This window comes from Mustela nigripes, chromosome 1 (genome assembly GCF_022355385.1).
Source record: "Mustela nigripes isolate SB6536 chromosome 1, MUSNIG.SB6536, whole genome shotgun sequence".
NCBI classification, from domain to species: domain Eukaryota; kingdom Metazoa; phylum Chordata; class Mammalia; order Carnivora; family Mustelidae; genus Mustela; species Mustela nigripes.
Window position 1 is genome coordinate 122227296 of NC_081557.1, and position 22568 is coordinate 122249863.

Consider the following 22568-nt stretch of genomic DNA (forward strand, 5'->3'; position numbering starts at 1 on the left):
CCGATATGAGGAAGTGGAGATGCAACATGGGGGGTTAAGGGGGTAGGAGAAGGATAAATGAAACAAGATGGGATTGGGAGGGAGACAAACCATAAGTGACTCTTAATCTCACAAAACAAACTGAGGTTTGCTGGGGGGAGGAGAGTTGGGAGAAGGAGGTGGGATTATGGACATTGGGGAGGGTATGTGCTATGGTGAGTGCTGATTCACAGACCTGTACCCCTGGGGATAAAAATATATGTTTATAAAAAATAAAAAATTTAAAAAATAAAAAATAAAAATAAATAAATTTTAAAAAATAAAACCTGCAAAACAAAACAAAATCTTGTCTAACTGCTAGGGGCCTTCTCATCTGCAACAGACAAAAACAAGAAACAAAGTGCCTGGTGTGGTAGAAAGGCCAGGTGTGCCTTCAAGAAGCAGGAGTTCCAGAGAGAAACACAGTGTAATAATTACACGGCCCCAGCTTCAGTCTGGGCACAGCACCACGTGGACAAGCACCTGTCATTTGCCTAATTGAATTCAGCCGAGTCCAAGAAAATCTTCAAGTGGACAAAACTACACCATTTCATTTTGTAGCTAAAATTTTAGCTTTAGTAATATTGGGCCACAGGCTATCCAAGAAATGTGAACATAAGTCCGTTGGTAGACATAATTTTTCCCCAGCACACTGAATAACAGAGTTCTGTCAGGGTACGTGAGGACTCTCAGAGCAGCTGCTCAGAGAAAATGACTGGCTGGCCCTTGTTGAAGGAGATGATTGAGGTTATCAGGAGGCCTCACAGGTGGCCAGAGCCTTAGAGCCAGAACAAGAATTCCAGATGCATCTCAATACGAAGAGAGACTCAGATAGTCCGAACATTTGGTTTCTGGCCTTCGAAAGTATCCCTGATGGTTAAAAAGAGATGAGACGAACACTAATGAATGAGCAGGAGACCCTGAAGGATATGGAACTCAAACATATGGAAGAAGGCATAGTCCAAATGGAATGAATGCTTACAACTGGCCACTGTGCCCACAGGGGTGTGGGATCTGAGGTCCAGACCAGGGATGAAACTGGCTCTCATCAACAGACTTGTAAGTGAGCCGTCAGGATTTCCTTCCCAGGGAACACAGAGCAACTAAAAGCCTGTGGCAGGAATCGGTATTTTCACACAGCACGACAGATGGTAATGATTTCCATTTGTTCTCCACGTTTCCCCTACTCTCCATGTTCAGGAGCTGCCGATCTCAGTTCTCCTTTTAGGTCCAGACTTTGTCTAGTGTTTTTAGACGTAGGCTAACCTGATTTTTTCTTAGGTATATTTTATTAATGGAGTTTTGTCAAAAGGTTCTTTGACAGAATATAATGTTTGTGGGTTTTTTCACACAGCCAATCACAACTATCCTGAGCAAACAAAATTTGAATGCTCAAGAATTTGTTTCTATTTTAATGATTTGAATCATATATTTCTCTGCTTTCTGAAAAATAGTACATGGAATGTGTGATTAGGTTTCATAGCCCCTCGGATGATTGGTTTTGTACTGAACTTTGAGTACTCTAACACGGTGCACTATTTTCACCAGTAAAGCACAGACTGACTGTTAGATAACATAATCAGCATGACCTTTGGCAACAAACAAGTCTGGATTTGAATCTGAGCTCAGACATTTCCCTTAGTTGTGAATTAAACTCCCTAAGCCTCCATTTCTTCATCTGTAAAATGAGGTTGATAATATATTCACATAGGGCTGTACAGGGGAATTAAATGGAATAATGTTTGTGAAATAATTTGCATGATGTCTGGCATGTAATAAGTGCTCAATGAATGTCTATCCATGAATAGATCTATTTATTAAACACCTACAATGCATCAGGTACAATGCCTATCCTGATGAAATTTTATGCATAGGGAGAGTTACTAAGCAAATTATCGCACATGTAAACTTACAAAAACAACCATGACAGGTGCAGTGAGTGAAAAGCCTAGGATGCTTTGGTAGCATTTAACAAGAGAATCTGTCCTAGCCTGTCATCTTGGGTCGGTGGATGGATAGAAGGGGGTCACAGATAGTTTTCCTTGAAGAAATGGAATTTAGGTAAAAACCTAATGGATGCAGAAGAATTAGCACCACACTGGGGATGGAGATGGAGACAACATTCCGTGCAAAGGGAACAGCCGGTGCAAAGGCTCTGGGGCACAGAAGCAGTGCATGAATCAAGGGAAGATCAGAGTGATCAGAGGAGGAAGTCAAGGAAGGTATGCAAGGCAGGACAGAAGAGGGAGGGAGGACCGGATCATTTGGCCTGATGAGCCATGTTAGTGATTGTGGATTTCATCCAGGAGCATGGGAAGCATTTGACACAGAGATGTCACTGAACTGGAGTTGCATTTCACAGAGATCATCCTAGAGAAAAGGGAGGACTATGCATGCATGCAGGAAACCAACAAGAAGGACTTTAGAAGTGACAGATGGTGGCAGCTTGAATTAGCCCATGACAGTGGATCTAGAGAGATGTGGAAAGGCTTGGGCAATGCTAGGTGATATCATCTACTGGAAATATAAGAAAGAAAGTATTGGGATTGACTGCCAGGTTTTTGTCATAAACAAGTGAGTGAATGTTAATAATCATTTATAGAGACAGGGAGCATGAGAAGACAAGCAGATTAGGGTGTGTCATTTTCACACATTAATATCAAAATTCCTATAGTTAATCTAAGTAGAAATGTATATATGGCTCATGAGCTCAAAAACCAAGCAAGGACTCAAATTATACACTTGATGTCTAAATGCTAGCTTCAGATATTAATCTTGAAAGTATACCTATTTAAGAGTTGGTTCTCTGAAAGGTCCTAGATAACTGGGTCTCCTCTTGCAATTGAAAAATTTAATGGATTAATAATGGAAATATTTTTGAAGGGAAGACCAAAGTTATTCATCTCTTCCTCCTGCTCACCAGCTCTGTAACCCTGAGCAAGTGTCATACGCTTTCTGTGTTTTTACAACCTTATCCATTTAGTCCAGATGTCAGCTTGGTTTTTGGTGCCTGGAGGGTTTATAGGAGAGTGGTTACAAATGATTCCAATGACAATTTGGATCAAAATGTGTCTGTTGGATCCTGTGTTTTTAATGAATAAAATTGAGGTATTGTTGAGCTATACGTAGACTCGTCCCACTCACAGAAAAAGGTAAGTCATGCTAAGCATATCATTTGTCAGATTCAGTACCATGTCCATATCTTTATATGCATTTTCCTCTTAAAAATACTTCCATCACACCATTTCTTTATTGCCATATTAAAAAGGAAGCAAGGCATTCAGAAGAACCAACTTTTCTTTCCCAGTAGTGTTTGCTCACTTAGGAAGATCTAAAACTTCAGGGTTTGAGTGCGCCTCCAAGAATATCATAGTAGGATGCTTTATGATGCTTGAGTCCCCAGTAAGATACCTCGGGAACTGGTTATCCATCCAATTATCCAACTGAGATTTCTCCATATCGCATTTATGTGGAAAGATGGAAGCAGGGTCAGCTCTGTTTTCAAAGATGTCAATAATCAAAACAGTGCCATACTCTATTGCCTTTTAAAACTCAGGAGAAATTTTTTCTAGTCCTCTCTGCATTTGAAATCTGGTTTGCCCAACTGTATTTAGAAGCCGTGTTCAAGCTTCCAAAAAGACAATTTTTATTTTGAAAACAAGCTATTAAGATGCCTTCCCATGCTTGTTTTGTCAGTTGAACAACACCTGTTTTTGATGGAGTTGAGTGAGGCACTCAGCTGGTCTGGTCCTGTTTGAGCCTAGGACTGGGGTGAGGTGAGCAGAAGTCCACAGATGCCCTCTGTCCCTGGCTTAACCTGGGCAGGGGAGGAGGTATGCCAGAGCTGGGAGTGGAGATCAAAGTACTACTCCTATTCTACTTCAAACAGAACTAGAGAATATTCCTGGAGGGTGGCCATAGTATGAGGGAACAGGTCTCTGGGTGACCTGGTGAGAGGACCTGGTGTGTCATTTCCAAATAGAGAATTATCCAGAGAACTCAGATTTGGCATCTCTATGGTCAGTGCAGAACCAGAAGTCCATCTGCCCGCTCGCCTGTTTACCTATTACCACATAAGGGCCGGCCGACTTACCCATGTCCTTGCTGGCAAGACTCTGGGATGAAACCTGCCTTAACCTTTAAGCACACAGCAAAGGGACGTCCTTCTGAGAAAGTCCCTCACTGCCTCCCTGGGTGACCAGTTTTGATTGTTTGTGTCACTGCTCCGGATTTGTGGCATTTGCCCTTGGATTCCCATCCCACAAAGAGGAGAGGCTGCTGAAGATGATCTCATCTTTTTTTTTTTTTTAGGATTTTTCTTATTTGACAAAGAGAGCACAAGTAGGGAGAGGGAGAGGAGGAGAGGGAGAAACAGGCTCTCCGCCGAGGAGGGAACCCAATGTGGGGCTCAATCCCAGGACCCTGGGATCATGACCTGAGCCAAAGGCAGAGGCTTAACCAACTGAGCCACCCACATGCATAAGATGATTTCATCTTAATTACAGGCTTCAGCCTTTCCTGTAAGACCCTATAAAATGCTTTTATAAGCACTGGAGTAATAATTTCAGGTAGTACCTGTGACTTAGCTGTACAAAATTATTTACAGAATGGCTTTGTTTTTATGTAAATACGAGAGTCTCATAGATCAGGAAGATAAAGTGTTGGAATGTGAGGTAAGACAGCACCTCTTTCCCCATTTACGAGTATGTTTCCAGCTCTAAATACTTCAAGTGAGAATTTTATTCAAAATGCTATTTTCTTTCATCAACAAATGGCATCCACTGATTCAGTACTGTGAATCATGCTCCTCACTGAGGAGCAAGTGAGGGCTGAGAAGTGCTGTGTGTCCTTGGAGAGGCTAGAACCGTACGGATGGACTGTGTCATTCATTCAGAAGTGTTTATCATGGCTCACCATATGCCATACGCTGTCATAGGTGTGGAGGATACAGCAGTAAAATGGAAACTCCTGCCCCTCAGGGAGTTTATATTCAAGAAAACGGGAGGTGATGAGTACTACAGAGAAAAATGCTAAGGTCCAGGGCTTAGGGGGAATGGAGAGAAAGTGAGATAGACCGCCAGGCAGGAGGGGTTCGTGGGTGAGCTGGATTTTGAACACAGCTTTGAAGATCAACAACCAGAATGGACTCCAGTTAGAATGGGTACAAGGGAGAGGCTCAGTCACGGAGAGGGGAGCAGGAGAGTGAGGGAGAGAAGCCCATGAGCTGAGGCCATGGTCACCTTGGTGGATTGACAGAGTTACGGCGAACAGTCTATCACGGAAGAAAGACAGAATTGGGGTTGCATATCCACAGTTCCATTTCACGGGCACTTACTGGAAATACTCACAAAACGTGAACTCCAAGAACAGGAACGTACTCGTTTTCCTGATCGTTCTATGTCCAGTATCTGCAACAGCACCTACCTCACCAAAGATCCTAAGGGCATCATTTTGTTGAATGTATGAGTAATGAGAGAGGAAGTTGTGTAAGGCTGGGGAAGCCAAATGATGAAGTGCCTGGACTGACAGGTGATAAGCTTGAATTTTATCTTATGGGCAGCACAAAGATACAACACACATCCTGACAGATCATCTTCACCATGATGAGGTTCCCCTCCCTGTATTACTGAACCCCTTGAAAAGTCTCCCTCCCTTCTAGTTATTTCTGAAAATGTTGTCTCATGTCTTCTAGCACTTTCTTCTCTTTCTGTGCTATCCCCATGGAGATGACCAGGTGACCAGAGTCTGAGCCTCTCAGGCTCTAGATGTGCATGTATGCAGCCCCCATATTACCAAGGAGCATGGGAGCCCTGATTCTGCCAGAAGTCTGAGTGTGTCATGCCCCACGAGGAAGAGCAAACACTGTCCCTGCTCAGCATAACTCATGTCAGTGGGCCTAGGGGGTTGGATGCGCCCCTGTGCGGGAGTGGCTCATGACCACAGCCCTTGGGTGTCTCCTCTCCATTCCTCTTCCCCTCTAGTTTAGACACGAATCTTCAGGAAGGACACTGGAATGTCCTTCTCAAAACCTTACCCCAAATCTTGGGGGCCCTTCCTTCCAGTCTGCCCTCTTCCCTTTTGGCCATCCCCCACCCCCACCCCGGGCTCCTTAACCATCCCATCTGACGTATGCCTGATGTTCACTTTGGACTGTTTCAGTTTTCCTAGAGGTGAAAGCTTTTATAGGGAGCAAGGGGTGGTAACCATGACCTGGTGCAAACCTTTCATTTCACAGATGTGGAGACTGAGGCTCAGGAGGGACAGTTGACTCACACAGCTTGAAAGGACGATCCATGCCTTCTTAGTCCTCCATCCTGAACTCCCTTGATTTCTGAGGGGGAAAGGGGCACCATCCTGACAAGGCTGCAGGGTGATGAGTCGGGCACTCTTGGCTCAGCACTGAGTGAGGCTGGAAGTGAAGAGACCCTCCATGTTCTGCCACAATGCAGGGGTGAAGGGTTGGCTGTGGGGGAGGTGGGGGAAGGCAAGGCTTAAAAAGGTATTTTGAAGGAAAACACCAGTAAGGCTTAGTGACTGGTTGGAATTTAAGACAAAGAGGAGGAGGAGTCAAATAGGCACACTCCTTTCCAGAACTGAGCCAACCCCTGGGCTTGCCCTACAGTGAGAACGACAGTCTGCCCCTTCCCCCCTCCCACTCCCCCCCCCCCACCCAAGCACCATAGAACTTTATTGCACACTCTAGAGGAAGAGGTGATGAAAGAAAACGTGGTAAATGAGAAAACTTGAGGGGGGGGTGGCAGGTATATGAAATGAGCAAAGGGATCAAAAGGTACACACTTAGAGTTCTAAAACAAATAAGTCACAGGATACAATGTATACTATGGGAACTACAGCTAACACTGTTGCATACTTGAAAGGTGCTAAAAGAGTAAATCTGCAAAGTTCTCATCACAAGAAAAAAATTTTCAAAAGCTTGCAGATCGTGATATGTAGCACAAAGGAAAGAAGCCACACAGACTTGAGGACTGCTCTTCTTTAGACCAGGTGGCTGGAGACAGTTCTTGCATGGAGATGATAAGATGTTTCAAATGGGAGACTCATGGAAGGGTGATGACCTTGATGAAAGTGGCAATGTTTGGAAAATGGGCTGGTTTATGAAAGGAGAGCATTTTTAAGGAAACAACCTGTAAAAGAACATGATGGCTTAATTGCTGGCATTTTCCCAAATCAAGTTGGGATTTTCCCAAATCAAGTAAAGCAGGGGCGGGGTTGGGGGGGGGGGGGCGTTTTTACTGCAGGGAAGGGGGGAGAAGGGGAGGAGGAATCTTGCTGTCTTTTGAAAGCATTTGAATTACTAATTCATTTCAAAAGGAAACATACCACACAGGGTTCACTTGAGTGAAATGTGCAGGAGTTCTAGCCCAGCTGGGCAGGAGTTCTTTTCCCTCCAGCTTATGGAGAACACTGGGGCTGCACACTCATGTTCTGGGAAACCCTCTCAAAGGAGGAATTCAGCTGGGGCTTTGATACAAAGGGTGAAAAAAACCCTTTGTAGAGCTTCACTTTGAGCAGCCTGGACTCTTCTGGAATAAAATCCCTAATTTCTGCAGAGCCATGTCGGCTAGCCAGAAGGGTCCCATTAAAGAGTGTGTCCCACTTGCAGAACTGTGAAATATGAGAGAATGTTCCCTCCATGTGACCTCTTTCTTGCCTGGGTCCGAGGAAGCAGTGGTTCTTGACACTGGAAACCATAGGCCTGTAACCCCAGTCCCTCGAAAAAGGGAAAAGGGGCAGCACTCTCATCCGCACTGAGTGGTCCCCATAGTGCCCAGGTTTGTTCTGTTTGGTGCTGTGTACCTAGCACACAGCCTGCACCTTCCCACCTACTCACTGCACCCTCGAACACCTCCAGGCTTCCTCCCTTTGACCACTAGCCCAGCTCCCTGCCAGAAAGTTCAGAAAAGACTCAACCTGTTAACTCTCTGAAAGGAGCAACCTCATTACTTCCCTAACAGGCACAAGACCAGAATTACACCATTTCAAGCCTCAGTTAAATAAATAGAATTAAAGAGCAGGTCCTTCTAAAGATGTGTGGAAATAACAGCCCCTTGCTCCTTCTGTAAGCTTGATGCTGTCAAGATAGATGCACTCAGTGAAGTGTGCCAGCCAGGGGAACAGCTTCTTCTCAGGATCGGAGAGCCAGGCTTAGCCAACTGCTATGCCCCCAAGATCACAGTGGGAAGCCGATGGAAGCTGGAGTCTTCTTCTCAGGAAAATGGATCTCTGTGGGTCCACGGACTTTTATTTCATTTCATGGGAAGTCTTTCCACGAGTTGAGAGCCTAGTGTTCTAGATCATGGTCAGTCTGGCCAGAATTCTTCAATATTCCTGCCCGTGATTTCAGGTGGAGAACCCGAAGACTCTTGTCTGGCCGAGAACCCCCCAAGGGTGGCCCCTGGATGAACCTCAGGAGGGCTCGGGGATGTCACTCAGACATGGCCAAACTGGGAGCCCAGAAACTTGGTCCCGCACTTACCTTTCAATTCCAACAGCTCTTTTTGGGGAAAGTTGTGTTCAGTGGGCCAGAGTTTTCTTCTTGGCAATAAGATTCCCACTGATCTGGCCTGAATGTTGCTTGGCACTGGAACTCCTTGGCCTGGGGCGCTGGCCTCCTCTTTGTTCAACAGCTGGTGTCTCTCCTCTGTTCACTGGATGCATAACAGTCACATTAGACCTGGTACCACACACAGAGAGAGACCACAGGGTGGACGGGGAGAAACAATGCAAGGTCATTTGCTCCCATTGTCACATAACATTAGCTTCTCCTTTGGAGTCCGCATTCTCTTAATTGGAGTCATTTAAACTCCAGTTTTCAGAATGTGACGCCCTGCAGGGGGCGCTGTTCCAGGGTCTTTTTTCCAGGGTCTGAACACTACGTTACAACTTTTTAAGTGCTGTCGTTATCGATGGTGCCGCTCTCCTCCCCTTTGATTCTCATGATCTCTGAAAACCCTGTCATCATCCTATGATAGCAGCTGCACAGAACGGCCATGAATGCTTCCTGGGCCACAGCGGGGGGTGGCTAAATGGCACATGAGATCAGGAGCGGAAATAGGTGAAGCCACACGGAGCCCGGGTCGAGGCCTGGCTGGACCACAAATGAACTGGCTGATTTTGTGGAAACTGTTCCCCTCCTGGGTCTCACTGTCTTCATCTATAAGGAGGGACAGCAGGGCTGCCTAGGCACTAACTTTCTACCACTCTCCACTGTTGCAGCATTCTGTGATTCTGGCTAATTCAGGCTTATCATAACCTGGTGTCTCTCGAAGTTGTCATTAAGATGTGAAGGTTGCAGGGGGTGAAATGAAGCAGCAGAGGCTGGAAAGCTAGAGCCAAGAATGTGGACTCCTAGCCTTCTGCTTCCATAGCAAGGCATCCTGATTCTGAGAGAGCTGGACTGAAGAAGAACTTTCTCATGACCAGTGCTGGTTTAGAACTTGAGAACTCCATTAGGATCCTTCCTGCCTTTTAGAGTGAACTGAAACCCTGGGGGAGAAAACTCACTTAGGAGACCAACATGGGCAGAAAAACTGGGTTCTCTTGTGTTGGGAGCATTGAGAGAACATACTGCAGTCACTTGGTGGCTAAAATATGACTGTAGGTGGCCAGGCTTTTACTTGAGTAGCTCCTGGCGTGCCCCCATCATAAACCTACAGATGAGCCCTGGGTCAGAAATGAAAGGTCGTGTTTCCAATGGAGAGGACATGGACTGATTAGACATAAGGGACATCATTTGAAACCATCAGTTTCAATTTCCCTCAAAATCTAGAGGCCTCGACAGTGGAGGTGAGGGTTCTGAACCCCCAAGGGTAAAGGCGTGGATGGCCTTCAAGGATAGACTCATGTTGTTCCTGCCATGTCTGGCCAAGTTTTAGTTCACCAAGATGTTTTGGAGGGTCCCCCCCCCCCCAAAAAAAAATGCCAGAAATTCTGCAGCAGAACACGTGGTGGAAGGAAACTCAGTGAAGAGATGAGTCCCTAGGGGCTTGGGATTTTCCAAAGTCCAAGAATTTAACCAGACAGATTCACAGGCAAGGGATGACATGACCTGCAGGCTCAGGGGTTCAGAGAATTAAGCTGGGGGCTGTTTGCTCCTTTTGAAGCAGAGTCTGGGTGGGGAGCCGGAGGTGTGGGAGAGCACAGCTGGCCTATGGTGACAAAAGAAATAGCCTCTATGCTCCTGCGGTTCATTCGGAAGTGTGGCTCTCCCTATGAGCGTGATGGGAACAACGATCGGCATTTGATACCAGATAATGCAGCGAGGAAGAAAAGACAGTGAAGCACCATCACAGAGAAAACCAGAGGACTGAGCAGAAACTGGGCAGAGAAAGGGAAAGGGAAACACACACACACACACGCACGCACACACACACACACACACACACACACACACACACACAGAAAAAGAAGGAAGGCACTAGCAGGCAGAGAAATGAGGGCTACAGCTGTCAGGCAGAAAAAAAAGCCAGGCCACATTGTCGGGAAGTAGAGTCAGGGGTAGGCCACTCACTCAGCAGTAACTGGGAGGGGCCTCTGAGATGCCAACATCGTGCTGGGTTCTAGAGCTCTGCCAGCGAGCAACACGGAAGCCCGGCAGGCTCAGAGGGGGTTTACGGCCCAGTGACCGGCTCAGAGGCACCATCCTGGAACAGGTGGGTTCCACCTGGGCACTCCATGCCGGGGTTGGTAGAAAGCAGGAGGAAGCATGGTTCAGCAGCCCTCCCATCCTAAAAAGCATCATCGTCGTCAAGTACTGAGAAGAAATTGAGGCCGGGATAGAAATAGTGGGGCAGGTCGAGAAGACAGTGCCTGAGGGGGAAGGTTGGGACAGAGAAGGAGATGGAGGCATGAGGGAATCCTGCTGGGGACCAGACAGCAGCAACGCTTTCCCAAGCCAGATTCCACTCCATCTCTCCGACCTGGGGGAGGAAAATGAAAGACAAAAAAAGACATCGAAGGATATGAATTAGGAGGGAAATGGCCCATGCCGGCTTTCCTCGCCTTTTTGGAAAGTTCCTGAAAGACACACCATTGCGACTGCCTCTCTTATATCTGCCAGCAGCTGCTGAAAGGGACCCCCCCTCCCCCCAGGGAGGAAGAACATGCCAGAAGGAAAAATGGATCCCACGACCTGCCCCTAGGGATGGTCAGACTGGACACGGGCAGATTATGCTAGGTTTTGACACATGTAGGCGCTGTCACACCCTTAATGGGATAAATTAAAAGGGAGTCATTTTATGCGAAGGCCTGTGGTCCAGAAGTATCTCTCGATTAGTCTGAAAAGTCAACATCTAGAGATTTGCTTGGATTACCTGAGACAATATCCCTGGAACATTAAAGCTGGAGACCGTCTGACATTTCAATCTTGGTGTAAATTCATTTTAACCATCTCCCTGTCTCCCCCATACCCTAGCTGCAGGCAGGAGACGGTGTTTTGAGCACACAGACTGGGAAACCAGTATTCACCTCTTAAACTGTGGACACAGCAGGAAGGCCAGTATAGAGAAACCCTGGAGCCCGGCTCTGCATCAGCCAGACCTGAAATTTGAGGGGAAGGAAGAGATTTCTTGAGATTCATGAATGCAAAACTGGGCTCTGTGAGAACATTGAAATGTCCTTGAAAACATTGTGGGAAATTCCAGGGTTCCCAAATCACTTTCTTAGCACTTGCATTCAGAATTCATACTCATATGTTTTTTTTCTTTTTTATCACAATTCTTCAAATAAGAGAAATACACTCCCTTGCCTACCTGATTTACAGATCGGTGACATCCACAGATGAGGTGTGCCTGGCTCATATATCCTTGCTAAGCCCAGGCCAAGGCATGCCTTCATGAAGCAGGGTCCCTTAATTGTGTCACTGTCGCTATTAGAAAGAAATAGTGGACAATATATAGGCGTCATAATGTAAGATAATTTTTTTTCTAGAACTGACTATATTCACATGAAGCTACCAGTCACATTGGCATTGGCCACTTTCTCCACCTCTCAAGCAAAGTTTGAGAAAGCATCTTTCCACTTTCACTTTTGCCAGCTGTGTACTTCATCACTCCCCGTACACCACCTTCCTTCCCCGAGATTTGTTATTCCGGTATAGTTTGGTCCTTCCTGAGGAAACAGATCCTGAAGTCATGCTGGCCAGTTTCACATCCCGAGTCTACCAGTTATTAATTATCTGCCTGAGTGACCTGACCTGAGTAATTCAACCCCATGAAATCACAGTTTCTTCCTTCCTAAAATAGGAATATGGAGAAGAACCCCAAAATTCTCAATGTTACTAATGGTGATTAAATTGTATTTAAAACATTTACCACAAACCAGGCACTCAATACAAAGTCAATTCCATTAAAATTACAGGAAAACATTTAATGGTTTGGAGTTAAAAGAATTTCACTTTCTCACATAACAGCAATCATCTATATGTGTGTCCATATTTTAGAGGCAATAAATGCTCCCAGCCACCACTGTATCATTTTGTCTTATTTGCTTCTATAATATTTAAGTTCAGTCTCACTTGTATTTGGAGATCCCCTGCTGGGTTTCAGGGCAGTGTTCTCGAGAGTGGATCTTAAGCACCCCTCAACAGCTTGTCATGACTCTGATGGGTCTGTCGAGCAGAGAGAAAGAGATGTGAACTCAAGACCTTAGGTTGATGCAAAAGAAAAGAGGGGTCCAGAGACTAAAGAACACTGTGAGCTCTGTATGCCTTTACCCATCACCATGGCAGTAATTATCTCTCACCGTAACAATCAAGTTTGTGACAGCCTTTTCAGTCATTGTTTTTTCAGTTTGAAACCTCAGTAATGATAATTCCTAAAACTGCTCATGCTGTAAGTTTCCATTGTTTTGTCAGTTTAATCCTTTCTTTGATCATTTAATCTATGTTATATGTACGTTATTATAAAGTTAATGTAACTGCGACTTTCCTCTGCTTATCTGTTGACTGTAAGCACTGAGAATGTTCTAGAATAATTTTTTAAATTTTATTTAATTACTTATAGTACACATTCTAGATATTCATTGTAAACATTGCAATCTTCATGCACTGTAAGATGCATATTTTTTAAATTAACTTATTTATTTGGGAGAGAGAGTTGGTGGAGGGGGTAGGGCAGAGGAAGGGGGAGAGAATCCTCAAGCAGACTACCCACTGAGCATGGAGCTCAACTTGAAGCTCAGTCCCAGGACCCTGAGATCATGACCTGAACAGAAACTAAGAGTCGGCCACTTAATCAACTGAGCCACCCAGGTGCCCCCCCTTCTTTTTTTTTTTTTTTTTAAGTAAGCTTTTCACCCAAACTGGGCCTTGAGTTCATAACCTGAGATCAAGAGTCATATGCTCTATCTGCTGAGGCAGCTGGGCACCCCATGAATCATTTATTCTTGAAATGTCAGTCTCTTGCATAGATAATTGAGGATGCTGATATAAAAATACATGTTTGGGAGGGTGAAATACAATTACGTTCTATGTTGGTGGTACATATTTTTGAATTGAATATTGAAAAGCATTTCTTGGGGCACCTGGGTGGCTCTGTGAGTTAAAGCCTCTGCCTTCAGTTCAGGTCATGATCCCAGGGCCTGGGATCAAGCCCCGAATCGGGCTCTCTGCTCAGCAGGGAGCCTGCTTCCCCCTGTCTCTCTGCCTGCCTCTCTGCCTGCTTGTGATATATCTCTCTCTGTCAAATTAATAAATAAAATCTTTAAAAAATAAAAATAAAAAAATTACAATTCCCATGTGCGGGAGGGAAGAGATTCATAATAACTTAGGCTGTATCTATGTAACCCCACATCAAAGGACAACGAATTTTTAGGTAACCCCATTTTAATGTCACTTATTTAATGGATTCCAACTGGTTTCTATTTTTTTGTTTTGTTCAAGATTTTATTTTTATTTATTGATTTTAGAGAGAGAGAGAGACAAAGATAGCAACAGAGAGCATGAGTGAGAAGAGTGAGCACAATCCGGGAGGAGAGGAAGAAACAGGCTCCCTACCGAGCAGGGAACCCTATCTGGGGCTCTCTCCCAAGACCCTGGGATCATGACCTGAGCCGAAGACAAATGCTTAACTGACTGAGCCACCCATGCAACCCCCCTAACTTGTTTTTAAATGCAGTCAAAACAACTCACATATGCACACTCAGCCTTCATTTTTTTATTATTTAAAGCTTCATCGCAGCAATCAAGTGATGTCGATGAGAACTGGTACAAACCTATCCAGTGGGTCTGGCTCCCATATTAGATATTGCACATGTGAACCAGGTGAGAAGGGCCTCGGAGGACAGTCCACACGGGCTATCCAGTAGATGTGAGAAACACAGATGCACTCGGAATCACATGAGACATCTGAGAGATGTAAAAATATGTGTGTCAGTTTGTTTGCTTGTTTTCCTAGCCAGTTGGCCTGTTGGCTCCCAAATAATATGTCCAACTCTCTGTTTTCTTCCAGGGTCTTTCTTCCCTGATTTCAAGCCCTCGGAAACCGTTTTTAAAATAGCATTTTGGCTCGGATACCTAAACAGCTGCATCAACCCCATTATATACCCGTGCTCCAGTCAGGAGTTTAAAAAGGCCTTCCAGAATGTCTTGAGAATCCAATGTCTCCGCCGAAAGCAGTCTTCGAAACACAACCTGGGCTATACACTGCACCCGCCCAGCCACGCCCTCGAGGGGCAACACAAGGACCTGGTTCGCATCCCAGTAGGATCTGGAGAGACCTTCTATAAGATCTCCAAGACGGATGGGGTCTGTGAATGGAAATTTTTCTCTTCGATGCCCCGTGAATCTGCCAGGATTACAGTGTCCAAAGACCAGTCAGCCTGCACCACAGCCCGGGTGAGAAGTAAAAGCTTTCTGCAGGTGTGCTGCTGTGCGGGGCCCTCCACCCACAGCGGTGGAGAGACCCACCAAGTTCCAACCATTAAGATCCACACCATCTCCCTCAGTGAAAATGGGGAGGAAGTCTAGAGGACAGGAAAGGTCAGAAAAGAGGAAGGGGTTGCGGGGGGGAGGGGATGATCTCAGGCACACACCCCACTTCCTACTTGGAAGTCCAGTTCACTCTTCTTGGATGAGGAAACAGGACCAGGAAACGGGGAACCAGCTGGGAATGGGGTGGGGGAAGAGACCAGACTCTGGGGCAGGGGATAGGGCTCAGGGAAGGAGGAGGATGTCACACGACCATCCAGCTTTAAATGACGATAAGCAGCATTTCCTTGAGGCTAGTGCTCTCGCGGTCATCCTCCGAGGCCGCTTTCCACGTCTGGCCCTCGCAACGAAAAACACCATGGGAAACAGAATGTCATACACAATCCAAAAGACTATAAATATAAGGTTATGATTTCATCATGAATATTTTGAGCACACACTCTAAGTTTGGAGCTATTTCTTGATGGAGTGAGGGGATTTTATTTTCAGGCTAAACTTAATGACAGCCATGGTGGATATTTATGAGGAGAGGGCCTGGAGAGGAAGAGCCTTAAGACGGTGGCCACTATCCAGGCACGTTATTTTTAGAGCACGTTTTAAACTCCACCATTTCTGACCATATCCAGTTTCTTCACTTGGGTGCAACTCGACAGTGAGATCTACCTTTTGCTGCAATTTCACTGGCTCCTGCTCCCGAGTCCCTAAAGAGGAGGGTGAAGGGTGCTCGTGAAGCCTCGGGACTAGCGGAGGCACATAGGTTATGCTTAGGTCTAGACGGTTGGGGAAAAAGATGGCTTTTCCTGATGGGAGATGCTAGAGGTGAAGGTCCGTGTTTTCAACTTTACTTCTACAGGGAAAAAAAAAAAAAAATCCTGTAAGCGGCTCTAAGATCAAATCGAGGAAGGCTTCTTGTGAAACATATTTAAAGATCAAGGGTATGGGGCGGGTGTTAATTTCATGCTAAGAGGCTGCAGACTTCCGGCACAGCCGCTTCGATGTGGCCTACAAAGGCTTTTCTTGGCAAATCGCTTACCTTTTCTAGAACACCGTTATGAAAATCCAGAGCTTTTCATGTTTTGGAAGGCGCATCTAGACTTCTGTTTTTCCTCCACGGCTTCGCTACTGCATGAGGAGTGAGGTTCAAGGTCCCGAATGCACAGGTAGCCAATGGCCGAACAAGCCTTAGGATCCGGGTGTATCCTTCCTGAACTCGGAAAGATACACCAGCTTAGCTTGGGAGGATACCGACTGGTCACCAGAAAACCATCTAAAGCCGGAATTTGCGAATAGTTTTCGACAGAAACCCATGTATTCTGGTGAAAGATCCAGGAGCCCGTTCACTTCATCTGTTCCCACTTTCTGTGGGAACTTGGGGAACGTGCTACTTTTGCTTTCTGTATACCAAATTCTGGTCAACCTTAAAATATAACTCCGTATATGACTAAAGAGAGGAGGATTATCTCTAAAAAATTAAAATATTTTTCATATTCTGCAATAAGAATTTAAAATAAGATTTGTGGTTTGGGCATAATTCCTGGCCAGAATCACTGGTCTAAACCTACTGACTGACCATTTCTCTAGCCTCTTCAAGTGCTTCTTGAAGGCTAATATCTTTGCACACTGCTTTGGGGGTGGGAAGGGGGGGGTTGTTTGCATGTGAATGAGGCTGTTGTTGGTCCTGCTTGGCCATTGAATATTTTCCTTTTTCAGCCTTTTCTGGAGAATGTCTTCTCGCTGACCAGACAGGCGCTGTGACTTGTGCTTATAACTTTGATTCTGGCATTAGATATTGGCTGGGTTTTTGGACTCTTCTACTCTGTCTGCATGTCCCATAACAGCTCTACGAGATGTGGGTGTCCTATTATGGACGTAAGCATCAGGGAAGGACTCTCTTGTCTTCTGCCTTGAGAGGAGAGATAAGTTTCATTGTGGAGAAGAGTTTCTTTCAGGATCTGAATTTTAATAACCCCTTTTGTCCGGCTTCCCTTTACAGGAAGGGCATCCCCGTGAAAAGAATAGTAATAGTTTTGCTTCCATAGAATATGTCTCCCTTGAAACACATTCCCAGACAAATTTAAATTTTAGATTTTAGAAAGTTAAGGATTACCAAAGAGCTAGGATTGATGCCACTTCTAATCAAAACAAACAACTGAAAATCTTTTGGTCATCAGATAAAAGCCATGACAATTTTATTCATGTAAGACTATCCGTAAATAATTATCTGCTATACTATTCACCAACCCCACTCCCTCCAGGGAGGCAAACTTTAACATTTATTTCCTTTCCCATAATGTGATATTAGGTACAAACACGCCAATTTTTACAAGAAATTGATAATATCACCCAAGACTTCGTCAAAGTGGGATAAACAATACTTGAGCTATTTTTTACTCATCCACAAAAATCTCTGTACCTTTGAGCATGCCAAAAACTCTCTAAAATTGTCACAGTTAAACAAATGATCGTCATATTTATACTCACATGTTTACTGCTTCTATTTGGAGTTTGAAGAATTTACCCAGAGCAACAGTGGTCCAAATGTTTTCTCTAATGTGTTATAAAAAGCAGTTGCTTTGAGACTGTTGAAACATTGCAAAAAAAAAAAAAAAAAAAAAAAAAAAAAAAAAAAATCAACTTGACGTTGTGGGGTAGGCAAAACTTGTTTCTTCTGCAGTTCAAATTGCACGCATTCAGAGAGATCTTGAAGCGCTCTACTTAAACATTGCCCCAAGCTACTGCCAGGATTTCAGGAAAGCGTTTTGCTTGTCGCTTCTCTTTCACTTGACTTCACTCCTCTCTTGTCCAAAACCGTTCTGCCTGTCACCACTTGGTGTACGCCAACACTCTCTAAAACATGAAGGCTTCAGACTCTCACTGCTTACCTGGGTTTGTCCAGCCATGGTGGACAAGTGATATTTGGTTAAATAAATCCATTCGGAAGGCTTTTGGTTGGGTTCTTCTGTGTGCATCGGCAGGGCATTTTTATATCCCATTAGCTCTAAGCCTCATAGCAATTACACATTTCTCTCTCAAAGGTAAAAATCTAATAGTTGGAGGACTCGCCCTAGGCCAGTGAGGAATCATGATTCAGTCCTGGATTTGCCTAATACTAAAGTCTACACATCTTTCCCAGTTCCTCTGCTTCCTAAATAGTGGGGGGGTGGGGAGGGGAGGATGTTCCCCAGTTTGAATTGGAGATGCTGAGGACAGGAAACCATACAACATTTTAACATTTTGTTTCTTGGGGATTTGCCATCCAGTCAACCTCCGTACATAAACGCTGCCTAACTCCAGCCCAACCAAATCCCCAAAACAGATGATGATCAGAAGGGTTTGGTGCCTGCACTTCTACGTTTCAGACTGCACCATTTTGTAGAAGACAATGATGTGGAAAGTTATTCAGGCCTTGCAAGAAAGACAAATTCTATCAAACTGGGAGCAGATGGGCATACAAGAGAATGCAGAAGAGGCTGCACTGGACTAGAAATGCAAAATCCAGTTGTGGGTATGAAACACGTTGCATAGGATGTTGGGGTTACTGACTAACCAGTTAATTGGTGCACTTTCAGGAAGTATATCCCTTTTTAAAACAAAGAAGAATACAACATCACTCTCCCCTATACTCCAACACTATTTTTTTTTTTTAATTTGAGTTAGAAAGAGAGAGAGAAAGAAAGAATTATAGACATTTCACCAGGAATTACACCGAACCTAGAGAGCATGTCAGACATGTGAATTTCATGTGCATTCCCATAGAGTATTGGTTCACAAAATTGATCCCTGGGTAGCCAGAGATGTAGGCAATCTGTGGAAATGAAGAACCAGTTGGCAACTGTGACTGTGGATTAGCTAGTAGCCTCTCGTTCTTGGATTTCTTTTTTGCAAATGAGAGCTTTATGCCCTGAGTATCTCGGATTGCCTCAGCCCCTCAAAGTCATATAGACCTTCTGGCTCCATGGGTCCCATGGTCAAGGCCTGGGAGAGAGAAGGTTTTAGGAACTCATTGCTCGGGCAGGTAATATTTCATTCTTTAATCACAGCTACTCAATCAGAGCTTGACAAACATTCTCATTTGCTTCTGGGGTTGGTTCTGCACAGGTCCTCTTGCCAAAAGGGATGCTGCCTCTGCGTATGAGTACTTGTTGACTTAATTAAGGAAAGAGCTCTGCTCGTCAGCAAAGGGAGAAGGGAGCCCAAGCCCGTGGAAGGTAAAATCCGCAAGCAAAAATAGGGTGACCAAAAAGAAGGCAATGGTGGCCAGTAGGAAGGCATCAGAGGTGTGCTCACTGTTACTCTGATTTCTTTTTATACTACTAGGACTTTTAACCCTGAAACCACCTGCACACGGCTCCGGTCCAGCCTGGTTGGAACACTGTTGACACCTGCTCCTTGTCTACACACTATGCTGGGGAGCAGGGCTGAACCCAGGCTGCTGTGGGGTCCACCGTCTTCAAAAAGCAATGACAGCGTGGCCTCCTGGGCCTCCAAAGTCCCCACAGGATGAGTGAGTGGAAATGACTTTGGGGGCGGGCTGACAAAATCAGACTAGGATCTCGACAGAGGACACCGGGCCCCTTGCCACTATTCCCATCAGCATGGCCTCCCTCATGCCCCTCATTCTAGACCCAGATGACAGTGGAGCTCATCTGCTCTGTGCAAGAAAATATCATTTCTTCCGTGCTACCCCAAAATGGATTCCTGAGTCTCCCACCTAAAAGGAAGGTTATGGCAGTTTATGGAAGTGGGCAGGGGGCGGTGTTGAGGAGGAAGGGGAAAGCTTACCCTGGACGGCGCTCAAAGCAGGATGCGTGGTTTCCTAGCACTGGGCTGCCTCTGATAAGCAAGGAACTGCGTGAAGCCGCTCACTTCTTCATTTCCAAACGCAAAATGATTGTCTTTCCTTTTCGTGGGGCCCAGGAGTCATTACAGCACTGTCCTCTGTATTACAGGCAACAGAGCACCTTAGAAGCTGGAAATGATTAGAACTAAACTATGAAAAATACAGACTTAATTAGGGGAGAAAAAATTCCAAGAGCAAATTCTTACTGTATTTGTAGGAAAAAAATAAGGCGCCAACCTATTAAGAAGCCCAAGTACAGAAAGTACCTTCAGATGCAGTAGAAAGGAAGCTAAGACAGGATGTCCCAACATGAGCTTAGCACATCCTCCCATTTACAGAACACTTTGTACTTGCCCAAGTAATTTCGCCTAACTCAAGCCGTCCCTGTGAGGGACAAAGCTAAGGAAGGGTGTGCCATCGATTCTTAACATCTGAAGAAACCAGGGGATGTAGAGACTTAAGGAGGATGCTTCAGATAGCCCCAAATCCAGCCTCTGACTCTGTTTTACGTGACACCCACGGTACCCCCAAGGTCCACTGTTTCTTAAGACCATGAATTTCATATGTCACTCACTCATCTCTGATCCCTATTTTCAGCTCCATTGGCACCTTCTCTCATATTATATCCCTGCCCGCGTTGGGCAATGTAAGATTGTTCGGAGTGCATATTTGCCTGTGCTTTTGTCATTGGCTAAAGGACTAACAGATGTCATTCTGTTCTTTCTCCCTAGTTAGGCAGCACCAGAGCTAAAGAAGTAAGCAGGGCCGCAGGCGCTTGGCTTGGTCAACAGGGTGGCAAGACAGGCAAAGCCAGAAGTGGTAAACACCTTAAGGACCTTGGGATTGCAAAGGTTGCAAAGGGAGTTTGGGAGGTTTCCTCTTCCAGTGAGCCCCTTCATCACTGTCAGCAAGCTGCTCGCTTCCTCTCCTTCACCAGGCACTGCATTCGGCACCAAAAAATGCTAAGAGGCACAGACAGTCCCCAGCTTGGGAGCTGGGTGGGTTCCAAGTCAAGAACACATTTTTCCAAGAAGCATTGTTACAGAAAGGGGAGGGGAAGGGTGCTCCCAAAACAAGTAAAAAAAAAAATAATAATAAAGATCTATTTAATGTACACCTGGGGTTGGCAAACTTTTTCTGTAAATGGCTAGAGAGTAAATATTTGAGGCATTGTGGGCCATATGCTCTCTGTCACACATTCTTTTTTGTTGGTTTTATTTTTTGCATTTTTTTGGACAACCCTCTAAAAATGTAGAATCCATTCTTAGTTCACAGGCCATAGCAAAAAACAAAAACAAAAAAGCTAACAGCCCATGGGCCTTAATTCACCATCCTTGATCTAGGCCATCTCAAGCTTACAGTATAAGAGTAATAACTGCTAAGCAGTGGATTTTGGTGTTCAACTTAAAAGCATCTTTTTTAAAATATGCCATTGTCACATCTCTACTTGACCACATTAATATTTCCAAGCTGTTTGATTTGTTAGATGAAGAGACAAGTTCGTACCTGGGGCGGGGTTGGGGGGCTGCTCCATATAACCCACTCACCCAAAAGACATACTCTAGTACCTCATTGTAACTTTCTACCCAAGCATTGGGACAAACAGGGAGCACACACCACCCCTTACCACTGCTAGGTTCTGTAGAACAGGCAGGCTGCAGAAGCCCACCGGTGGTGTGGGGGTAGGACCTTTCATCTTTTCACCCTACTAAAAATCTCCCAGCACAATCCAGCTGACGCCATGAGTCGCAACAACCGGTGGGTGACATTTGGCCACAGCTGATCTGACATCTCTGCCAGAGCACTGGATCCTGTTAAAATGGGTCCCCAGAGGCTTTGGGGGTCACACTTGGCTCCTTGGGAAGGCCTTCTGACCACAGCACCCTGCACCAGGACCTCTGAGGGTCCGCCCTGGGGATCACCAAGAAGCGGGGTACAGAAAAGGGTGCTGGAGGGGAGGGACATCTTCCAAAGACATGTAATAGCTTCTAGCAGGACTTCTCTTCCCTCTCTTCCTCATCCTTTCCCTTCTTTCCCTGGTTTTCATTTTTAAGTCTGAAATCACCTAACTAGATTCTAAATGGTGTTCCCATAGGGAAACATTCAGTCCTCCCCTGCAACAATGAAGCCATGTTTCCCGAAGCTAGCACGTTATTGGAGAGAAACTTCCTTCCCCGTCCCCATCCCCTATCCAGTCCTGATGGGCAGTGAGGGGAAGGCACACACTGTCGGTTGGAAACAAGGGGTGCTGTTCTGGTGACCTTGGCCAACGTCCACCGTGTTGAGAGATGAGACTCTACAGCAGGGCCAGGGGTGAGGGAATGGGAATGGATGCGGAACTGATGAGGAAGGACCCAGAACTATCGATAATAATATCAGGAATATATCTAGTAATGGAATAATATCAAAAATATCAGTACTAACAGCAATACCTACGTTGGGCACAGAAAGGAAGGCCTGGGATGACCCTGTGTGGCAGCTTCTCTTCCCCGTCCCCTTCCATCTTGACCTTATTCTTCTTTCCAGTTTTCTTTTCTTATCCTAGGCTTCCTCTCCATGAATCTACCCTCTATTTTTTTCAAACTGACAAGCAATGAATGAGGGGGTAGTTACCCTTGCCCCAGGGGGCGCCAGGTCCCATGGATACAGTGCTCTGTGCGTCACCCAGGTGACAAGGAGGGCTTCCCTCAGCATCTCTGTCCCCTCCTCGGGTCAGGCCTGACACTGAAAGTTGGAGTCCCTGAGGCCCCGGGGAGCCACAGG

At 45.4% G+C, this 22568-nt stretch overlaps 1 protein-coding gene across 8 annotated transcripts in view; it reads left to right on the top strand.

The window, feature by feature from the left end:
- ADRA1A (adrenoceptor alpha 1A) overlaps positions 1 to 20919 on the top strand; it is a 119933-nt gene extending 99014 nt beyond the window's left edge. Inside the window, exons 2-4 of one of the 8 annotated variants that reach the window (XR_009399103.1) lie at positions 14487 to 15016; positions 19283 to 19469; positions 20537 to 20919. Coding sequence is in view for 4 of the 8 variants with exons in the window: in XM_059372849.1 (XP_059228832.1) it covers positions 14487 to 15004 (518 nt within the window). In the remaining 4 variants the exon portion in view is untranslated. Of the gene's footprint in view, positions 1 to 14486; positions 15017 to 18225; positions 18741 to 19063; positions 19174 to 19282 lie in introns of those variants that run through there. The other 7 variants (XR_009399104.1, XR_009399105.1, XM_059372864.1 and 4 more) reach the window with 7 other exon arrangements.
- The last annotated feature ends 1649 nt before the right edge of the window (positions 20920 to 22568 follow it).